At 37.2% G+C, this 16786-nt stretch overlaps 2 protein-coding genes across 3 annotated transcripts; one reads left to right on the top strand and one right to left on the bottom strand.

Moving 5' to 3' along the window:
• The first annotated feature begins 1192 nt into the window (after window positions 1-1192).
• On the top strand, window positions 1193-3712 carry LOC110043797 (uncharacterized). 2 transcript variants are annotated; one of them, XM_089286590.1, is made up of 3 exons: window positions 1227-1637; window positions 2197-2457; window positions 2965-3712. In XM_089286590.1, the coding sequence occupies exons 2-3, from the start codon at window positions 2220-2222 to the stop codon at window positions 3048-3050; spliced, it is 324 nt and encodes a 107-aa protein (XP_089142716.1). In that variant the 5' UTR covers window positions 1227-1637; window positions 2197-2219; the 3' UTR covers window positions 3051-3712. The 2 variants fall into 2 exon arrangements, with proteins under 2 accessions (XP_089142715.1, XP_089142716.1); XM_089286589.1 differs by lacking the exon at window positions 2965-3712 and having other exon boundaries at window positions 1193-1637; window positions 2197-2651.
• A 451-nt stretch (window positions 3713-4163) lies between these two features.
• Window positions 4164-6870, bottom strand: LOC110043762 (uncharacterized). Its single transcript, XM_020749265.2, has 3 exons — window positions 6794-6870; window positions 5698-5977; window positions 4164-4923 (listed from the first exon to the last, which is right to left on the bottom strand). Exons 2-3 carry the CDS (start codon window positions 5948-5950, stop codon window positions 4805-4807), a joined length of 372 nt encoding a protein of 123 aa, XP_020604924.2. The 5' UTR covers window positions 5951-5977; window positions 6794-6870; the 3' UTR covers window positions 4164-4804.
• Window positions 6871-16786: the final 9916 nt, after the last annotated feature.

Genomic DNA, 16786 nt, shown 5'->3' with positions numbered 1-16786 from the left:
TACAGACAAATAAAACTTTAAGTCGAAAATTTAGCAAGAGAGTGAGTACAAATAAAGATTGATTGATTGATTGATTGACTGATTGATTGATTGATTGATTTACTGATTGATTGATTGACTGATTGACTGATTGATTGATTGATTGATTGATTGATTGATTGATTGATTGATTGAAAATGAATCACAGTCTTCATTGATTTTCGTTGTAGAGACCGTGACAGAGAACCGGTGCGAAATTTGGGCGTGTTCACGGGGTAAGGTCAAACTTCATGACTGGTCCAAAAGTGACATCTTAACGGATGTATCACAATTGCACTTCTAAACAACTGTTCTTTAATAAACATCCGGAATGCAGATTTAATTTAAAAAGAAAACTAAACTTGAATCATTGTGTATAACATTAACAATGGAAAGATGAACATAGCTGATTTAAGTGGCCGTATAAACGGGGTAAAAATTATGAAGGATTATCCAGTTTGGGATTTCCGAATTTGGACATATTAACAGCATGGCCGCATGAACGGGATTTTATAAGAAAACGTATGGGCGTTTCGCCTGGACATAAAAGGCGGCCATAATAACGAGGTGGCCGTAAGTAATTAATGCTTTCAACAAGCTTACTTTGTTTCGCAAAAATGCATAAACTATTCCTCTAGTCCTGTCGATACGACAGTTTCGACAAAATCATAAAATGTCTTCGGGAGAGCAGATCACATCACCGGACAATATCCAGTTAATGATTGCTTAGCTTTATTCTCCGATCTGTTTGCTAAACTTTGTATCAATTGTTTAAAGAGAATGTAGATTTTCATCAGACTGGCTGCAACTGAAAAATAATGCCCCGCTGTCTGATTCCTTAACGTGAGTATGAAAACCATTCTAGCTGCAAGGACCTGGAAACAGACTTGCAAGTGATAGCTTTTATGACTGAGTGATACATTAGCTTTGCGAATACTTGGGAATAAAGTTAAAATGTAAAGATTTATTAATATGGCAGTGTTTTGATCGTTAAAAACATTTGTTTCCGTACGTTTCTTTCATTTTAATGATTGCTAAATGTATTTTCATTGAGTTTCGCCGATTTTGTGTTCATATTTATATTAATTTATCATCACATGAGGTCTAACACAAACAAAGGCGGTAGTCGCGAATCTAGTAACCGTGATTGAAATAATTCATTTAAAGCCGTCCTTCTTTTATTGCTGTTCATTCCTGTCCATCACTTTACAAGCTGTCAGCTAATGCAGCTTTTTAGTTGACAAAGGTTTTGTCCTGATTTTAGTTTGCCATTGTGTCTTGTACGACTGATTAAATACGATTCGTGTTTTGAGCTTGGATGACAAGCATACAGTAATTGGCATCAGTTCGCCATTTCAATCGATCAATTCCTCGTTTTCCTTTCCTTCCGAATTCGATCATTTTATTAGTTATAACCGAGGTTTTCATTTTCCGCGGTTAGTAACTACAGCTGGCAATCAAAATAGAACGGCCTTAATTAATCGAAAAGCAATACGTGATACCTTACACCCGAAACTTGCTGAAAAAACAATAAAACACTCAGGCAGAAATTCAAATTTATTTCTCGTGCGACAAAAGCTGTGGACATCGAGTTGATGCCGGAGTCCCATATTTATCAGGTGAGATTAAAAATTATGCAATATTATTCGAAATAAGTTTTTGTTTAGTTTAAGTTTAGTTTAGTCTTGCTACATGGATGAAACTGAATGATATCCACACTGTATATATCATCGAATCTTACGATAAATTCTTTTTTTCTTCTCATACATTCCTAACACGCGGACTGAAAATCTTATGACACATTCGTTTGATTGAGACGAAAATACTATATTTTAACGGAATATTTAAGATAATCAATAGCAATGTGTATCGCGGCACAAAAAAGGAGCCGGGGTAGATCTTTTTGTGTGATTTTGTTTGAAAGTAAACATTGTAAATTGCGTGCAATTACGCCGTGGCGATGAATTTTAATCACAAAAATCTTTATTTACTGACCTCCTTTGTTATTTTTTTTGCTAAAACTACAATAGAACATACTGTTTATTGCTGTCAGATGATTTAGTTCACGCACTAATCATAATTTTTAACTTCGAAATATACACAGTTTGGAATGTTAGACAAAGCAATTGATACCACAAGAGTCTAGACTCATTGTTCATTTTCCGTATTTTATCACAGTTAAAATCCTTCAATCCTCTGACATGTCCACGGATGGTGATGTGCTGCACCCAGTCTCTGCTCGTTCGCGCAGCACTCGCTCCCATTCCCTCAAACAACAAAGTCAACCCATGGTCCTATTTAAGCAGCGTTCCAAACGCACCATGAGCCTGCCATCCAAGCCTGTCTTGCTGCCGCTGATCAATATTCAACGCTGCCATGACAACTGGGATGACGAGAGCGATGAAGGTGAAAATGAAGATGAAAATGAGGAAGAAATGGGTATGATAATTTTAGCTGTAAAAATGCATGATTCTGTCCTTAATGACAGTGTCAAACGAACACAAGAGGGTTTGGAAGAATTCGAGACAGTTATGCAAACCTGAGACGCAGTCAAGGGTTTGCATAACTTTCGAAAATTCTCCCAGCTCACCCGAGTGTTTAGATGAGACTATGAAAACACGGAAAAAGTCTTCTATTACTTTGATAAAAATTGCTATTTCTCAAAAATACGCGCGAATCTAAAACGTTACAACTGTGTTTACATACTCTCATATAAACACACCTATTGACCAATGAGAGCGCGCGTAGTATATCAATTATGTTATAAAAAAATTTATGTTATATGATGCTTTGTTGTCAGATTTTCGGAGCGTTTTATGCTGTACGCACAACGCACGTCAAGAAAAGACTTCCTTTCGTCCTATCTTGACCTTGGTTGTTTATTGATCAGATTAGTCCAATTAAACCTAATAGATTTATGTACTAAAGCATCTCATTTGATTTCAGCGTGGTACACGCCAGTTGTTGGATTAACCTGCAGTCTTGTGATGTATTTCTGGTCCTGTGTGCTGGCCTACTACGCCAAGAAATAACGACTACCGAAAGTTTTCAAGCGTTTGTCGCTGGCGTCTGTTTAACAGGGAACTTAAGCAATGACGACGGCCAAAAATTGGAGTTATATTTTACCTTTGAATTTTGCAGAACTGTTCAGTACGCCGAGAGGTTTAAAATCCTGATCAAATTAAAGATGTAACGCCAGCGATCAGTTCCAGAGGAAAATACGAAAAATTAGCCGTCGTGCCTCGCGTTCTTCAAAATAAGCAGAACTTGGTCATTTTACGTTGTTGCTTTGCAGAGGACGGTTACTCATTAAACCTCTTGTTTAGTGACGTTATAGTTGTCGTTGTCGTCGTGGTTTGCTTAATCTCCCTAATGTCTATGACCTTAAGCCTTGGTCAAACGGTGCATCAACTACCATCGACTATCATGCGTTTCTTGAGTGTCAAGAAAAGTTAAAGGAAATTAAACGTCAGCACGCTTGAGTTAACACTGAGTAAGCGCAAAGTGGACTGATGTAAGAAAATTAATAAAACTCTATGAAGTTCTCATACTTTATCATTCTGATAAAGGCAAAGTAGAAGATCACACATTCGTAGGAGGTCAAGATTAATAAAATTCCAGACAATATTACACAACAAAAAATCTTTATGTTACAATCAACGGTAAAATAAATTCACTTAGGTTGTGTTTGAAATATATTTTGTTTACTGAGCTAATTTCATATGACCATTTTCATCCATTCTAATAATTATTAAGCTTGTTGCAGTTCTGAATGTTAACCATTAACGTTAAAGGAGTAATTCAGGGTTTGTGCTTCTTGAAAAATTTAGCCTAAATTTTTCAAGTTCGTCGTTTGTAATCCGTGTTAATCTTCTCCATCCTTAACCATTCTTGTTCCTTTATGGTTTATTATTATCTCTTTGGAATTTTTCTATCTACTTCTATTTTCAGGCTTCCCTTAATTTGAAGGTAATTTTGCATATTGACAGAATAAATCAAAATACCGTGACTGAGCTGCAGTTAGTAATAGTGAATAGGTTGAACTGATGTTCTATTGTCTCAGGCTGGTTGAAACTTACGCGGGAAAACCCTATAGCGAGCAGCCACTAATCAGAAATAACATGTCAAGCCCTGCCAGATAACACAAAGATGACAGACAAACAGTACAAGAAATGAGTTCGCGAGAAGAATGACCATTTTACACAAACTCCGCAGGGAAATTGTCAGCGAAATCGAATGCATTCATACATACATTTTAAAACTGTTCCATATTTGTAGTCTGTTTCATGGTAAATTTGGCGGAAGTACTTACAAATCAGCTAACTATTCATTTTGAAATGGTAGTAGTTATATTTTTTAATTTATTTATAATAACAGGGGTCTTCTTCAAGAGATGATGAAGAGGTAGAGAGAAGGGCACTTATTTCCTTGGTAATTCCTCTTACTTTTTTTTTAGACATAGTACCCAGTTCTTCCGTGGATAATGTTACCACGCGCAGATGTCTACGTGGACGATGAGAACGCGGCTGTTCACGAGAGCAAAATTCCGTCCAATTTCCAGTCCTCCTGGGATTTCCAAACCCGGAAGTAACCTTAAAATAGATTGAGAGGGATTACTTTGGGAGTAAGGTCTATACAAAGAATTAACTCTCTCTCCATTCATTTTCTCTTGCCTTGGTATATACGTTTAAATTTAAAACTTACATTTTAGTTTAAAACAACATACAGCCCATGTACATGAAGCTGGAAAATGTTACTTCATTAGCTATCATTGACGACTCCTTTTCTACTCATAAGTGAAAATATCATAAATAACATTTTTATCGCCTGAAGATGAAGACAAGAGACATGCCCATGTATATAACAGCAGACTCACAAGTAATCCCACAATAGGGGTATACCAACCTGATGGAAAAAAAGAGAGTTTACAAGTTAACTGGCACAAATTCCAGCCACAACGAAGTGATTAAAATCATTTAATGATCATGGAATAAACTAAATGACCTTGTCATAGTTGTACTTAATATTGTTGTGCTAACTGATTCGAAACCGACAATGTAGGTAAACTCAAAATGACCACTGTGGAAAAAGTTCCAAACTGCGGAATGTTGACTAGTTAGGGAAGCCAAAAAGTTGAACTCACGTTAAAAGTGTCCAATGCAAGTAAATTTAGTGGCCATCCGTGGAGCCCGCTCGAATTTGGTCGAAACGTTCCTACACAGTCGACATTTGCACCCAACACGTGTTTTTTAAGGTGGTTCTAGGTGACTTGTATTTCAGCAAGGCAAAAAGGCAGTAAGACACAGTCGCCGTCAAGCATTATTTTAAACATCGCTCCCAGTTCATACTCGACCGTTCCTGGACGTGCACGTGACCTTTTATTAGTACGCGGTACACAACACTATTTATTTAATTATTAATTAATTAGTTAATTTATTTATTAATCTTATTATTTATTTAGTTAGTTTTCAATAATTTGCATTTATATTTTATCATCATTAGTACACCACACTAACAGAACATATGGTTTGAAAAGAGGAAAAATTCGTCTGTCTTGGCCTCGCAGTTTTCAATTCCCAAGAAAGAGAAGATATCCATAATTTTTATCCCATTGAAAATACGACAAGAGACGTCATCTTTCTCAGAGTACACTTGCAGTCTTCAGGAATGTTTACTTACGTATTTCGTCATGATCATAGTTTGCTTCCAAAACATAGTTTGCTTCCAAACATATTTGTGGCCGTTCCTCCGATTGTTGTTCACCAGTTACTTCAGGAGTTTCTGAGATAGCAGGCGGAATGATTGGTTTCTCTCGAGCTGGAAGACTCAGGGTTCTTCTGGAACGATGTGAGGTTAAAGTTGAAGAAGGGTTGAAGGAAGCGCGAGTTTGTGTCTCGCTCGTGGGCAGATACAGCGTGACGTGGTCTGACATTGCGTTACTTCCGGCTAGAATCAAACACTGTACAATAATTAAGAAGATGAGTGAGGAAGTTTGGTGAAAACAGAAACAGCGGCAACACAAAAAAGTATCTGAAGTAATTGTTACATAAGAGGTTTATAAATGATGGATAAGTGAACGTTAACAGAACCTGTAGACTACTGGAATACTGTGGATATTAATATTTCCTTCGTATTGGCCTTTTTTGGTCGTGGAGGTTTGCAATCTGCATTTCAAAATGATATTCCCACAAAAGGTCATTTGTCTACACAAATACGAAAACATTTGACGTCGTCGGCGTGAAATAATATCAGAATCTATTGCTACTTAGTCATTAAAGGCGATACCATAGAGGATTCGAGAGACAAATTTGAAAAAAAAGGAGCGAGAAAAGAATTGTTAGAAACAACATAAAGTATAACAGTACCAAGAAATGCAGCAAGCTATGACTAAAAGGGTGTGACAAGCTAGAGCGAGAATCAAAAATTATGTAAAATCTGCTCGAATGTGACAATATATATTTCTGATGTCTCGTTTACATCCGGGAATACTGGAGAAATTTTTTTTTCTCTCAATAGAATTGGATTTATATTCCTTTATATAAGCAGTAAATAAATATACAGCTTAGAAAGGGTTGTTTCGTTTAACTTTCGAAGAATTTCCCCGCCATGAATTTTTTAAACTTTTTCCAGTCTGTCTATCAACTATTTATTGCTCAGTATCCCGGTCTTTGTAAGAGAAACAATTGTTAAAAGAGGATTAATTATTAAAAGTTCACCACGTTGAAGTCCTCTTTTTGAAAAATAAAAAATATATATTCTTTAAAGATTTTCCTACCTTACAATGCTCAATACTTTCTAATATGTTGAGTTCGAAGATAAACTGCACTTTATAAGCCTGCCTTCTGCTTCAAGCATCAACCTCTTGAGTCAAAGCTCAGCGGAGCATATGTTCGTCGGAAAATATTCACAAGGGATATGACGTCACGAGAACAGTGACGTGCAATAAGCGATACTCATCAAGTAACAGCTGATAATTAATAGTATTACAGGACACCGCCAAGAAAATATCCGACATTTACTGAGCAAAGACTTTTATTAATCGTAAACAAATATACGTGTTTGTCGTTATCAAGCTAATGGCATCCCTGCGCGATTATTTTTACGGTCTTAATGCTCCATAATTAACCTCAGAAAGAGTTGAATTTACATTTAATACATCAGATAAGAGTTATATTAGTATTGAGTCACAAACTGAATCTTATGCAGCTTGAAAGTAAGTCCGGGTTTTCTTTTAATTAGCATTAAGAACACTTCATTTTTTAAGTGTCCACTAGCCATCGGCAACTGGTGCAATACGCCATTACCGAGTTGCCTTTTGCCTCTGTGTCAAAACTGGTCTTGCGAAACCATTCATATGAAGATGAATTCCGCCTACAGATTCGTTTTCATGCAAATCAAACTTATTTTCGCCGTCAAACTGAAAGGTTTTACACGAAAACTCGTTTTGAAACAGAGGCACAAGGTAAGTCGGAAATGGCCTATTTCTCACGTCTTACTCCCAGAAAGTATCAAACTGAACTGTCAATAAATTATTTTTATCAATTTTGTTATCACAGCTATTGATTTTCAGACCAAATCTTAATCAGCGAAACACACTTAAGCTATTGCTTAAACAATTTCTCAGAACAAGCGTTACAGCAGTGTACATGTTTGGCTTTTAGTTGAGAGAGTTCACAGTTTGGTCTAAGGACGGCAGGGATATTGTACACCCGATCACTTGTTATCACAAACAATACACACATACCTACATGTACTTTTTGATGAGGCAGGTCTGAATATGGCAACCTTAGGGCTGGTGTGGACCTGTCATAAATTTTAACCAACCTAATATTTTACAAAGGACGAAAATCTTAAAAATATAAAAATCTGAGTTTTTAGAATTAATTAAACAAACCTCTTTTTCAAGTAGGCCACGTTCGATGTATCAATACAGTGGAACCCCGCCTTACGACCACCTCGTTATTACGGTCACTTTATTCTGGCCCCAAAAAAAGCTCCGTCAGTCATTTTCTTATTTAAAGAACCCTTTTAACACGACCACCCCGTTAATGCGACCAATTTTTCATGGCCCGAAGGTGGTCGTATCAACGGGGTTCCACTGTATTCTAAATTGGCTCCAAAGCTTTCAGGACAAACTTCTATGTTTGGTGTTGTTTTCTTTGTATCCAAGTCTCTTTTGGGACTTGAAAGACAAAGGCAACTTAAAAAATTTGCAGTTTTGACCTGAAAGCCTCGGATCGATGTTAATATATTGATATATCGAACGTGGCCTATTGTATCTGGTCGAGAGACCTGGAGCCATTTTTAAGTTCTCCTTTAAAAAGCTGTAAGGATGAAGCGTCCCTGATGACTTTAAGCCGGATGGCATTCCATACCATGGGGCCCCTTTACCTAACGCTATTTCTGCCAAGGTCACTGTTGTACCGTATTAGAGAAAAGTCATTCATGCGTCTCAATTTGTACTTATTAACAGTGTTACCACTGGCGGATCCCGACCTTCAGCTAAGAGGAAGGGGGTGCGTTTTTGTTTTGCTTGCCCTGCCGGCTTTTCTTCCTTCTGTGATTTCTTCTTTTTTTACCCAAAATAAGGGGGGCCCTCCCCTAGATCCGCCACTGGTTACGTATCCCAAGCAGGGATGTGAGTTGTTAAGGTAAGGTGTTATTGTACACCTGGTACATAATAGAAGCGAGCCTCCGCTTGTAAATATAACTTAAAGGCTTCCATTTTACAATTCGGAGAGCGTCAGAATCAGGTGTTTCACTGGGTAGTTTGTGGATCAATTTTTCAGCTTTAATGTGCAATTGCTCCGAGTCATTAAATGTAGCCAAGGAACATGATCTCCAGACGGAAATGCAGTAGGTGATACTTGGAACGATACCTCTGTAATAGATTTCTTCAAGCACACGTGCATGCAGGCCTTTCATTGTCTTCAACATCATCGGTCTAAGCAGAATTTGCGATTGCACGTTAAATAGAAATCGTCTTCGCACTTTTAAACAACAGAAATTACAAGTAACTGGTAAGAAAATTGGTCCAGTCGTCAAAAGTTATTCCTGGCCTATTTACAATTCTTTCCATGTTGGTTGAGCTAAAATCTTTTTAGCCTGCGAACAGGCTCCTGGCGAGGACGGAAAAAAGATTCGGCGAGCGCGAAACAGAAGAATGAGCGAAACGATCGGGGCCTCGTATATCGGGGCCTCGTATATCGAAAATGCCAGAAATTGATGACATGAAATTAACATAAATGCAAACCTGATTTTTTTTATTTGTCGGACAGCGCCCTTCACCTCACTAATGGAAAGATTCTTTGTTTTAGGTGGAAAAGGAGGTGAGCCAGATAGTTTGGGGCGTGGATCAAAGCTTAAAAGCGCACGGTACTCATGGGTCAAAGCCAATTTGATTTGATAAAAGAGTCAACATGATTTTTTTTTCTTGGAAAGACGTCAATAGAACTGGCAGTTACTTGTGAATAATATGTATATTGTGGCTAGTCTAACACAGGGCTTATTCCCAACCAACGGACTCCGCACTGATCGAGACCTCTATGCTTTGGCAAGCTAAAAAATAATGACAACAATCTGGCCGAACGCATATAACTACGAAATGATGAAAATAGAAGTTGACAGTTACCTCCCTGGCGAATAACTGTTCCTTTATAAAAAGTCGATTTTAAAAGGACGTGACTTTGCATTGATCCTTCATAGTCATATTGTATGCTCTGTTACTTTCTTTCTTCGATGAATGTCAAGTCAATTTACCAATTTTTGTAGCAGACCTCCAGGCAATTCCACTTTGAATCTGTAGTTGATTTACAGTATTGTTTTGCATCAGTATGCATGTTGTCTTCATCTGCTTCCGCCGAGCTGTTCAGTTCTCCAACAATCCTCATAACTTTATTTATCTTGGTTAGAGATTCATCAGACAGCACAGTGTTGTTTGTCCCTGGTACAATGTCGAGGTCCTCTATTACTGAAGGGTCCTACTTAACTGTTCCAAGATATATTGAACTAGCCTCTGTAGACTTTGCTCTGAAAGGTGGATATGGTGGAGTTAAAAGTTCTTCCTTTGCTCATAAATCCGTAATATTCCAAGTTTCCATAGTAGGTAGGGTAGGTTAAGTCTGCATACAAGCCAGGTAGTCCACCAGGCCGGAGCTTATCCCTGTTTCTGTAGCATGTAGCGACTAGGAGTATTTCTACTCCCCCCTGGATGGGATGCTAGTCCATTGCAGGGTTTAATATCCTAAGCATTAAATTCGCCGGTACCCATTTATTCACCCGGGTAGAGAGAGGCACTGTGAGAGTAAGGTGTCTTGCCCAAGAGCACAATGTCCTCGGCTAATACTCGAACACAGACCGCTCGATCCGGAGACGAACGCACTAACAATGAGGCCACCGCGCCTCCAAGTTTCCAAAGTAGTCCTCCAGTAATTCATCTCAGTCGTACTGTGCAACCAACCGTTCTAACTGACTGAGCTTACTTTTTCAGTCAGTGATCTGCTCATGTGAACACTTCGTTCCGTGTAATACAATAATCAAGGTCTCGGTTAGTGTTATCAGCCTCAGCCTTTGGCCTCGGCTGATAACACTTACCTCTACCTTGATTATTCTGGATATCACAAATACCTCATCCAATAATGTTTACAATTTTAAAATATAACACTTCTGTAACATAACAATTCTCTTTTCCATTGGCCTGCTGCGAAGTTATTCTATTCTCATGAATTGCATGTATTATGTAATTGAAAAGTAGTGGAAATATTTTCGTTTTCAGACCTATTGAGTTATGCGGAACTGCCCCATCGCCTATGGCGTCGATTGCTGTAGGTACCTTTATTTCGCCTTCCTAACTTCAATTCGTCATTCTGCCGAGAAATTAAAGACGCTACAAGTAGGTTTCCACGTCGTTTAAACCCGGAATCTAATGGAAAGGTTTTTAAGAGTCTTGCCAACAATGTTGTAGTCTCTTAATAAGTCGGTGAAAGAACTCAGATTACCGCATAAACTCCAGTAGTTATGAAAAATAAAATTCTTCACTCACTGCCCTACAGTCTCAGTTAGGGGTTAACACATCATGCGCCTGACATTGAGTATTATGCTTTTTAGCGTCAACCCCTAAAAAGGGAACATACGCTCCTAACTCAGTGAGCTCAATTGTCGCTATCAAGCTCGTTACTGTGCCGCTAAAGTTTTGATACCCCCTCCCTTCCGCGAAACAAATGTAATTTTCCTAATTTGATAATACAAGGATGCAAACAAATTGTGAAACAATCAAATTGAGACAAATGCTGCCGCTAAAACAGCTACAAAAAATAATAATCGTTTTATCACAACTGCCACTTTTATGCGGGCAAAACGGTACTCTTAGGCAGAAATGAAGCCGGCATAATGTGTCAACCCCTGGTGTCAGTTTGATTTCATTCAGTTTCGATTTTTCTCTAGATCCCTGTAAAGATCATAGATCGGACTGATCAAGCGACATCACGAAGAAAGACTGCTAATTTTATACTATTTGATAAATCTTTCACGAACCGGTCATTAATGGACATTATTATATGGCTAGCTCCGTGAGCGGGCAAGATGAATCAAATCCTGCGCTGTGATTGGCTACCCGAGCGGGCAAGATGGAGCTATCTTGCCCGCTCGGGACTACCCGCCGTGTCCTGCAAGAAAAATTTCCGCGAAAGCCATATAATAAATCCTTTATTGACCAAGCTTGTTCGGTCAAGATGGCTGGATATTGGCCTCGTTCTTTTTTTGCGAGTTTATGGACCTCGACTCCGTCTCGGTCCATAAACACGCAAAAAAAGAACTTGGCCAATATCCAGCCATCTTGACCTCACACTTGGTCAATAACCCATACTTATTGTGTGGTCCGATGTTTGTAGTCGATATAACGTACGCTCTGATTGGCTATTTAAAATGCGGTATTCTGCCGTAATGCCCACGGGTATTATGAACGTTGCGTTTCTTTATAAAATTTACAACAGCTGCAAAATAAAGGAGTGACAATGAACACTGTGTGTGAGTATTATTTCTCTAACGGGCTTGAATTTCGTGACGAAAAGAACTTAAGTTTGTAGTACACACGACATTGACCAGCTTTTGGCTGCTGGATTCTAAAAACGCTCATTTAATTTTGATTTCCATTCCATTTATAAGCAAGATAAAGGTATTTTTGGACGGAATCAATCTGTATATCTAACTCTGTATATCATTCCCTATATAACTTTGGGCTTTGGAAAAATTATTGAACTGAAATTCCGTGATGCGAGACAGATTTAAAGGTGCATTTATAACCGGAGATTTAACCACCTTTGCCTCAATCATCTTTGGCCATACAATTGCCACATAATAGACTAGTTGTTAACCTCGAACGTTTGGTTTTTAAGAGAAAATTTCAAACATCGGTCTTGCTGCATTGATCTTATTATCGGTCGGTAAAAATAGCACGACTTCATAACTACCTATTAACTTTCGTTTGATAAGAAGTACTTAGAAAACAGTCCTAAGAAAATACGCGCGCTGATTGGTCAAAAATCATCGTGTTTCTATGACTCGATGGAAACACAGAACTAGCACGAGCTGTTGACGTAATGATGACGCGAGCAAAGAGAATTTACATTTTGATAATCAAAGTTAACAAGTTGTTTTCCTTTTTTTCGGCGCGTTGTTTTCTAAAGAAATAGAAAACATGTTCTCCGTGTTTGTTCTGCGGCATTTTGTAACAACTACGCATTTTGTAATACCTTACGCATTTTGTAATAAAAGTTGCAGCATTTTGTAATTACCTGCAGTATTTTGTATTAAATGCAAACGACGCATTTTGTAATAAGAGCTGCAGCATTTTGTAATAAACGTCAGTCTACGCAATTTGTAATAACGTGGTGACGCAAATTGTAATAAGTCTCTTCACACGATAATTTCACCAAGCATACAGATTGGCTGGATTCCCTTCAACACTGGCTTAATATAGTTTGTCAAGTGCTCTTTTTTAGCAGATATTGGGAGCTAAACAACCCACATACTTCTATGCAAATCTATATTTTCAATAAGCATGTGGCATAATTTTAGTCTGAGAGGTGTATAAATTTTGGAAAATAAAATTCTCAATTCCTTAAAAATTTCCTAAATCTTCATAATGGAGAATGGAATACCACCAGGTGAAATAGTTCCACCCATTGTCACGCAAATGTTGACGTTTTATTACTTTCTTTTTCGTGAACCTAACTTGATTCCAAGACTCGGACAAAAGTGAGAAAAAAGAACTTATCTAAAAAATCGCGTGCATCTACTGTACAAATACCCATGCAGATACTGTACTCGTATTCAGTTTAAAAAATCCTGCAATAATATAATAACTGATTTTCCATCAGGTTGGTGTTGAAGGGAATCCAGCCAATCTGTATGCTTGGTGAAATTATCGTGTGAAGAGACTTATTACAATTTGCGTCACCACGTTATTACAAATTGCGTAGACTGACGTTTATTACAAAATGCTGCAGCTCTTATTACAAAATGCGTCGTTTGCATTTAATACAAAATACTGCAGGTAATTACAAAATGCTTCAACTTTTATTACAAAATGCGTAAGGTATTACAAAATGCGTAGTTATTACAAAATGCCGCAGAACAGTGTTTCTATCGAGTTATAGAAACACTCGTGAAAGTTTGGGAGAACTCGAAAAAGCTGTGGAAACACTCGTCTGCGGCTCGTGTTCCCACAGCATTTCTCGTTCTCCCAAACTTCCACTCGTGTTTCGATAGAAACACGGTACATGTTTTCTATTTCTTAATTAATGTTATACTCCGCCAGTTGATTTTTCACTATTGACCTAGGGGCGATTTCCAGAACGAAACCTAGCACTTGGTGAGTGAGAATTCAAAAACGAGGAATAATTAAAAAAAAGAAAACGCAAACAGTTGTATCATTGCCGGTAACAGTGTGAAGGACGTAAGCCAGTTCATCTGCGTTTTTAAGTAAAACAACGGATATAAGTGGAATGAGCAATTTGAGGACAAACTGACATGCTCGTGTTTAAATACAGTCAGCATAAAACGTCAGCCAGCTGGGATTCTTAAATATGTTATGTTCAATTTGAATTATTTGTTCAGTTCAATAGTTTGTCGGACGCACTAGCCTTCTACCTATAAACGCTGCCGAGGGTAAATAAAGTTATATATTATTATCGTATAGTTAGGCATTCACTGAAAAGTACTCTACCGATTTAACCAAAGAATATCCTATTCATAAAATGGCACTAAACTGAGGCAGCAAATAACACAGCAACATTTTCTCCTGATATGTTTTTCCGAGAGGAATTTGTACAGAAATCGTCGTGGAATATAGACAAACTCGTTTTTCCATCAAACGAGTTTCTTTTTCTGATATTTTAGGCTAACACTGTGATTATATGGAAACAATATTGGCAGATGTAACTTATATATTCGAGTTGAAATTACCACAAAAAATTTGAGCGTTTTTCCATTTTGTTTTTACTGTATTCAGTTTCTGTCGGTTAGGTCACCAATTCGAAACTTAGAAAAGCATCTGTGTCGATGATTTTCCACCTCGTATTTAATCCGAATTTCCTCTGCTAAAGAGTAAATTAAAATATTTCAATAATTCACTTTTCACCAAAATATATTGCATAGAATAGTCTTGTCTTGCCAATTTTTGAACACAGAAAAAAAAAAAATCAACTGAAACAAATGTAAGCTTAGATATGAGTCGGATATAAGCAGCTAAGAACTTATAGTAATGAAGGACAAAAACGATTTGCGTAAAACACCGGCTGATATAAGTACCACTACAAATAACAAAATAAATGAATTTCGGATACGAGAAATCGCTTTTAATAACATATGCACTGGAAAAGAAGTTAAAGTGTCTTTATTTACACTTATTTACAGAAAATTAAAACACTAAGTAATTACATCTACCTCAAAGTATGTAGAAATTTTATCGTTGTTGGTAGTCCAGTCACTTTTTAAAAACATCTGTCTTCTAAACAAATACCTTTCTTTCCGACAGGTGCCTTTCCATTTATTTCTTTGCTGGGAACTTAAGATATAATATGGCTAAATACTAAAAGAATTGCCATTTATACTTTTCACTATGAGAGTTTCAACCATTTTCTTCCCTGGATTTGAATTTTTACGGGGAAAAATAAATATCAAAAACATTTTAATTGTCATCAAATGATTTAATTTCATTTCACATCCATTCTATCCGCCGGACAACTGCATGCCAAGCACACACCTGTCGTTAGATATAATAGTGGTAATTGATGGTTTGTCGGTCTGTTGTTCTCCATTCCGAATAGATAACAACTGAATTGATTATGCTCATTTTGTTTTGTTGATTGACCAAATTTTTATTTCAATAATTCGGCGCCTAAGATAAATGGAATGATAAGGATGATGTAGTATCAGACCCAATTTTCCCAGCTTTGTAATAATAAGAGAGAATATTTACCTATTTGCTGCATTGATAAAATAAAGAAAAGGCACTTCAAGTCAAGATAACAACACAATGTTTAGAAGTCGTACGTAACCCCTAGTTTGGAACAAAAATACGGATATATAGATTTCCTCAGAAAGTGGTAGATCACTATTGCATAACACTTTTATCGTGTGGTCTCCATGGATACGAATGATCACACAAACCTTATTGGATGGCCATTGGAGAACACTCCAAAGTTAAATAGACTCATTAAGGACAAAATGGCGGATGAAAACGTTTCCTCAAAATGTGTAAGCTCTTTGAACCCAGTTCTATGTTTACTTGTGTCCTAGGTGAAATGTACTAAACATGGCTGTTATTGGCTCTCAATTGTTTGAAAGGCCTTTGAAAAAAAAATGCTTAATTTAAGAAACTTTATTAGGTGAAATTCAGAGCTCTTAAAGTCAAATACAGTGCAAGGCTAAATCCAAGCAGAAGGAGGGCTCTGACCGAAGCTAACGCCAAGCAGTAGAAGGTAGGACAGAAGTATTTCTTAACGCAAGGCTTGCGTGCCTTATATATAAGAAAAAAAAAACGGGATACCTTCATTAACTCTGTATAAAGATACCATTATCACTCAACAAAATGTTTCTTAAATATCCCAAATGTGAATAACATGGCATGTTCAATCGACTTTTCCTGGATGAAAAACAGTCACCGAAAAATATCGAGAGGTACTGATTTGTTCCTGCCTCCGCGCGTTCCGAAAATCTTTATCTTACAAGAAAGGCCAGATTATAAAGCTCTTACGAAGAAGTACCAAATCTATATTACCTAAAATGTCAGTGACACTAAAATGATCAAAGTGATATGAGGATTCTGCCGAGGGCAGTACAGATTTCTCTGAAGTGATCGAATTAGAGTTTGTTACTTTGGTGAAAGAAGCAAATTTAATCACTCCCTGTTATAAAAAATATTTTTCCCGCTCACAACACCTTTTCTAAGTAAAGTAGTTGTTTCGCTTTTTAATGTCCAGCTGAAATGCGACTCTTTTCGAAATATAAATTCACTCACATGAGTTCTCTAAATGGAGTTTCTTTCTATCTACCCAATTCATTTATTATTTTATTTACAAAAACGCATAAAAACCTTTCTTTGATTTGTTTCACCCGCTTTGGGGGATTGAACAAGGTAATGTTGCGTATATTTATTTTTGGCTAAAACCTGCCCTGACCTTTAATTATCTTTCAACCGCAAAACTGGTTAAAAATTTACTTTATATTTACAAGATAATGAATTTTTAATCGTTTGTTATTCAGATTT

This window comes from Orbicella faveolata, unplaced genomic scaffold (genome assembly GCF_042242905.1).
Source record: "Orbicella faveolata isolate gen_17 unplaced genomic scaffold, um_ofav_v1 contig_14, whole genome shotgun sequence".
In the NCBI taxonomy this organism is placed as follows: domain Eukaryota; kingdom Metazoa; phylum Cnidaria; class Anthozoa; order Scleractinia; family Merulinidae; genus Orbicella; species Orbicella faveolata.
Note: the sequence above shows the minus strand (reverse complement) of the source record. Positions and strands in the feature narration are given on the sequence as shown.

What these genes read in the sequence shown, in the direction of transcription:
- LOC110043797 (XM_089286589.1), top strand. Translation starts at nt 2,220, where the DNA reads ATGTCCACGGATGGTGATGTGCTGCACCCAGTCTCTGCTCGTTCGCGC.
- LOC110043762 (XM_020749265.2), bottom strand. Translation starts at nt 5,950, where the DNA reads ATGTCAGACCACGTCACGCTGTATCTGCCCACGAGCGAGACACAAACT. An exon ending in CTATGATCATGACGAAATAC is followed by an intron (nt 4,924 to 5,697) that starts GTAAGTAAACAT and finishes TTTTTCCATCAG; the next exon opens with GTTGGTATACCCCTATTGTG.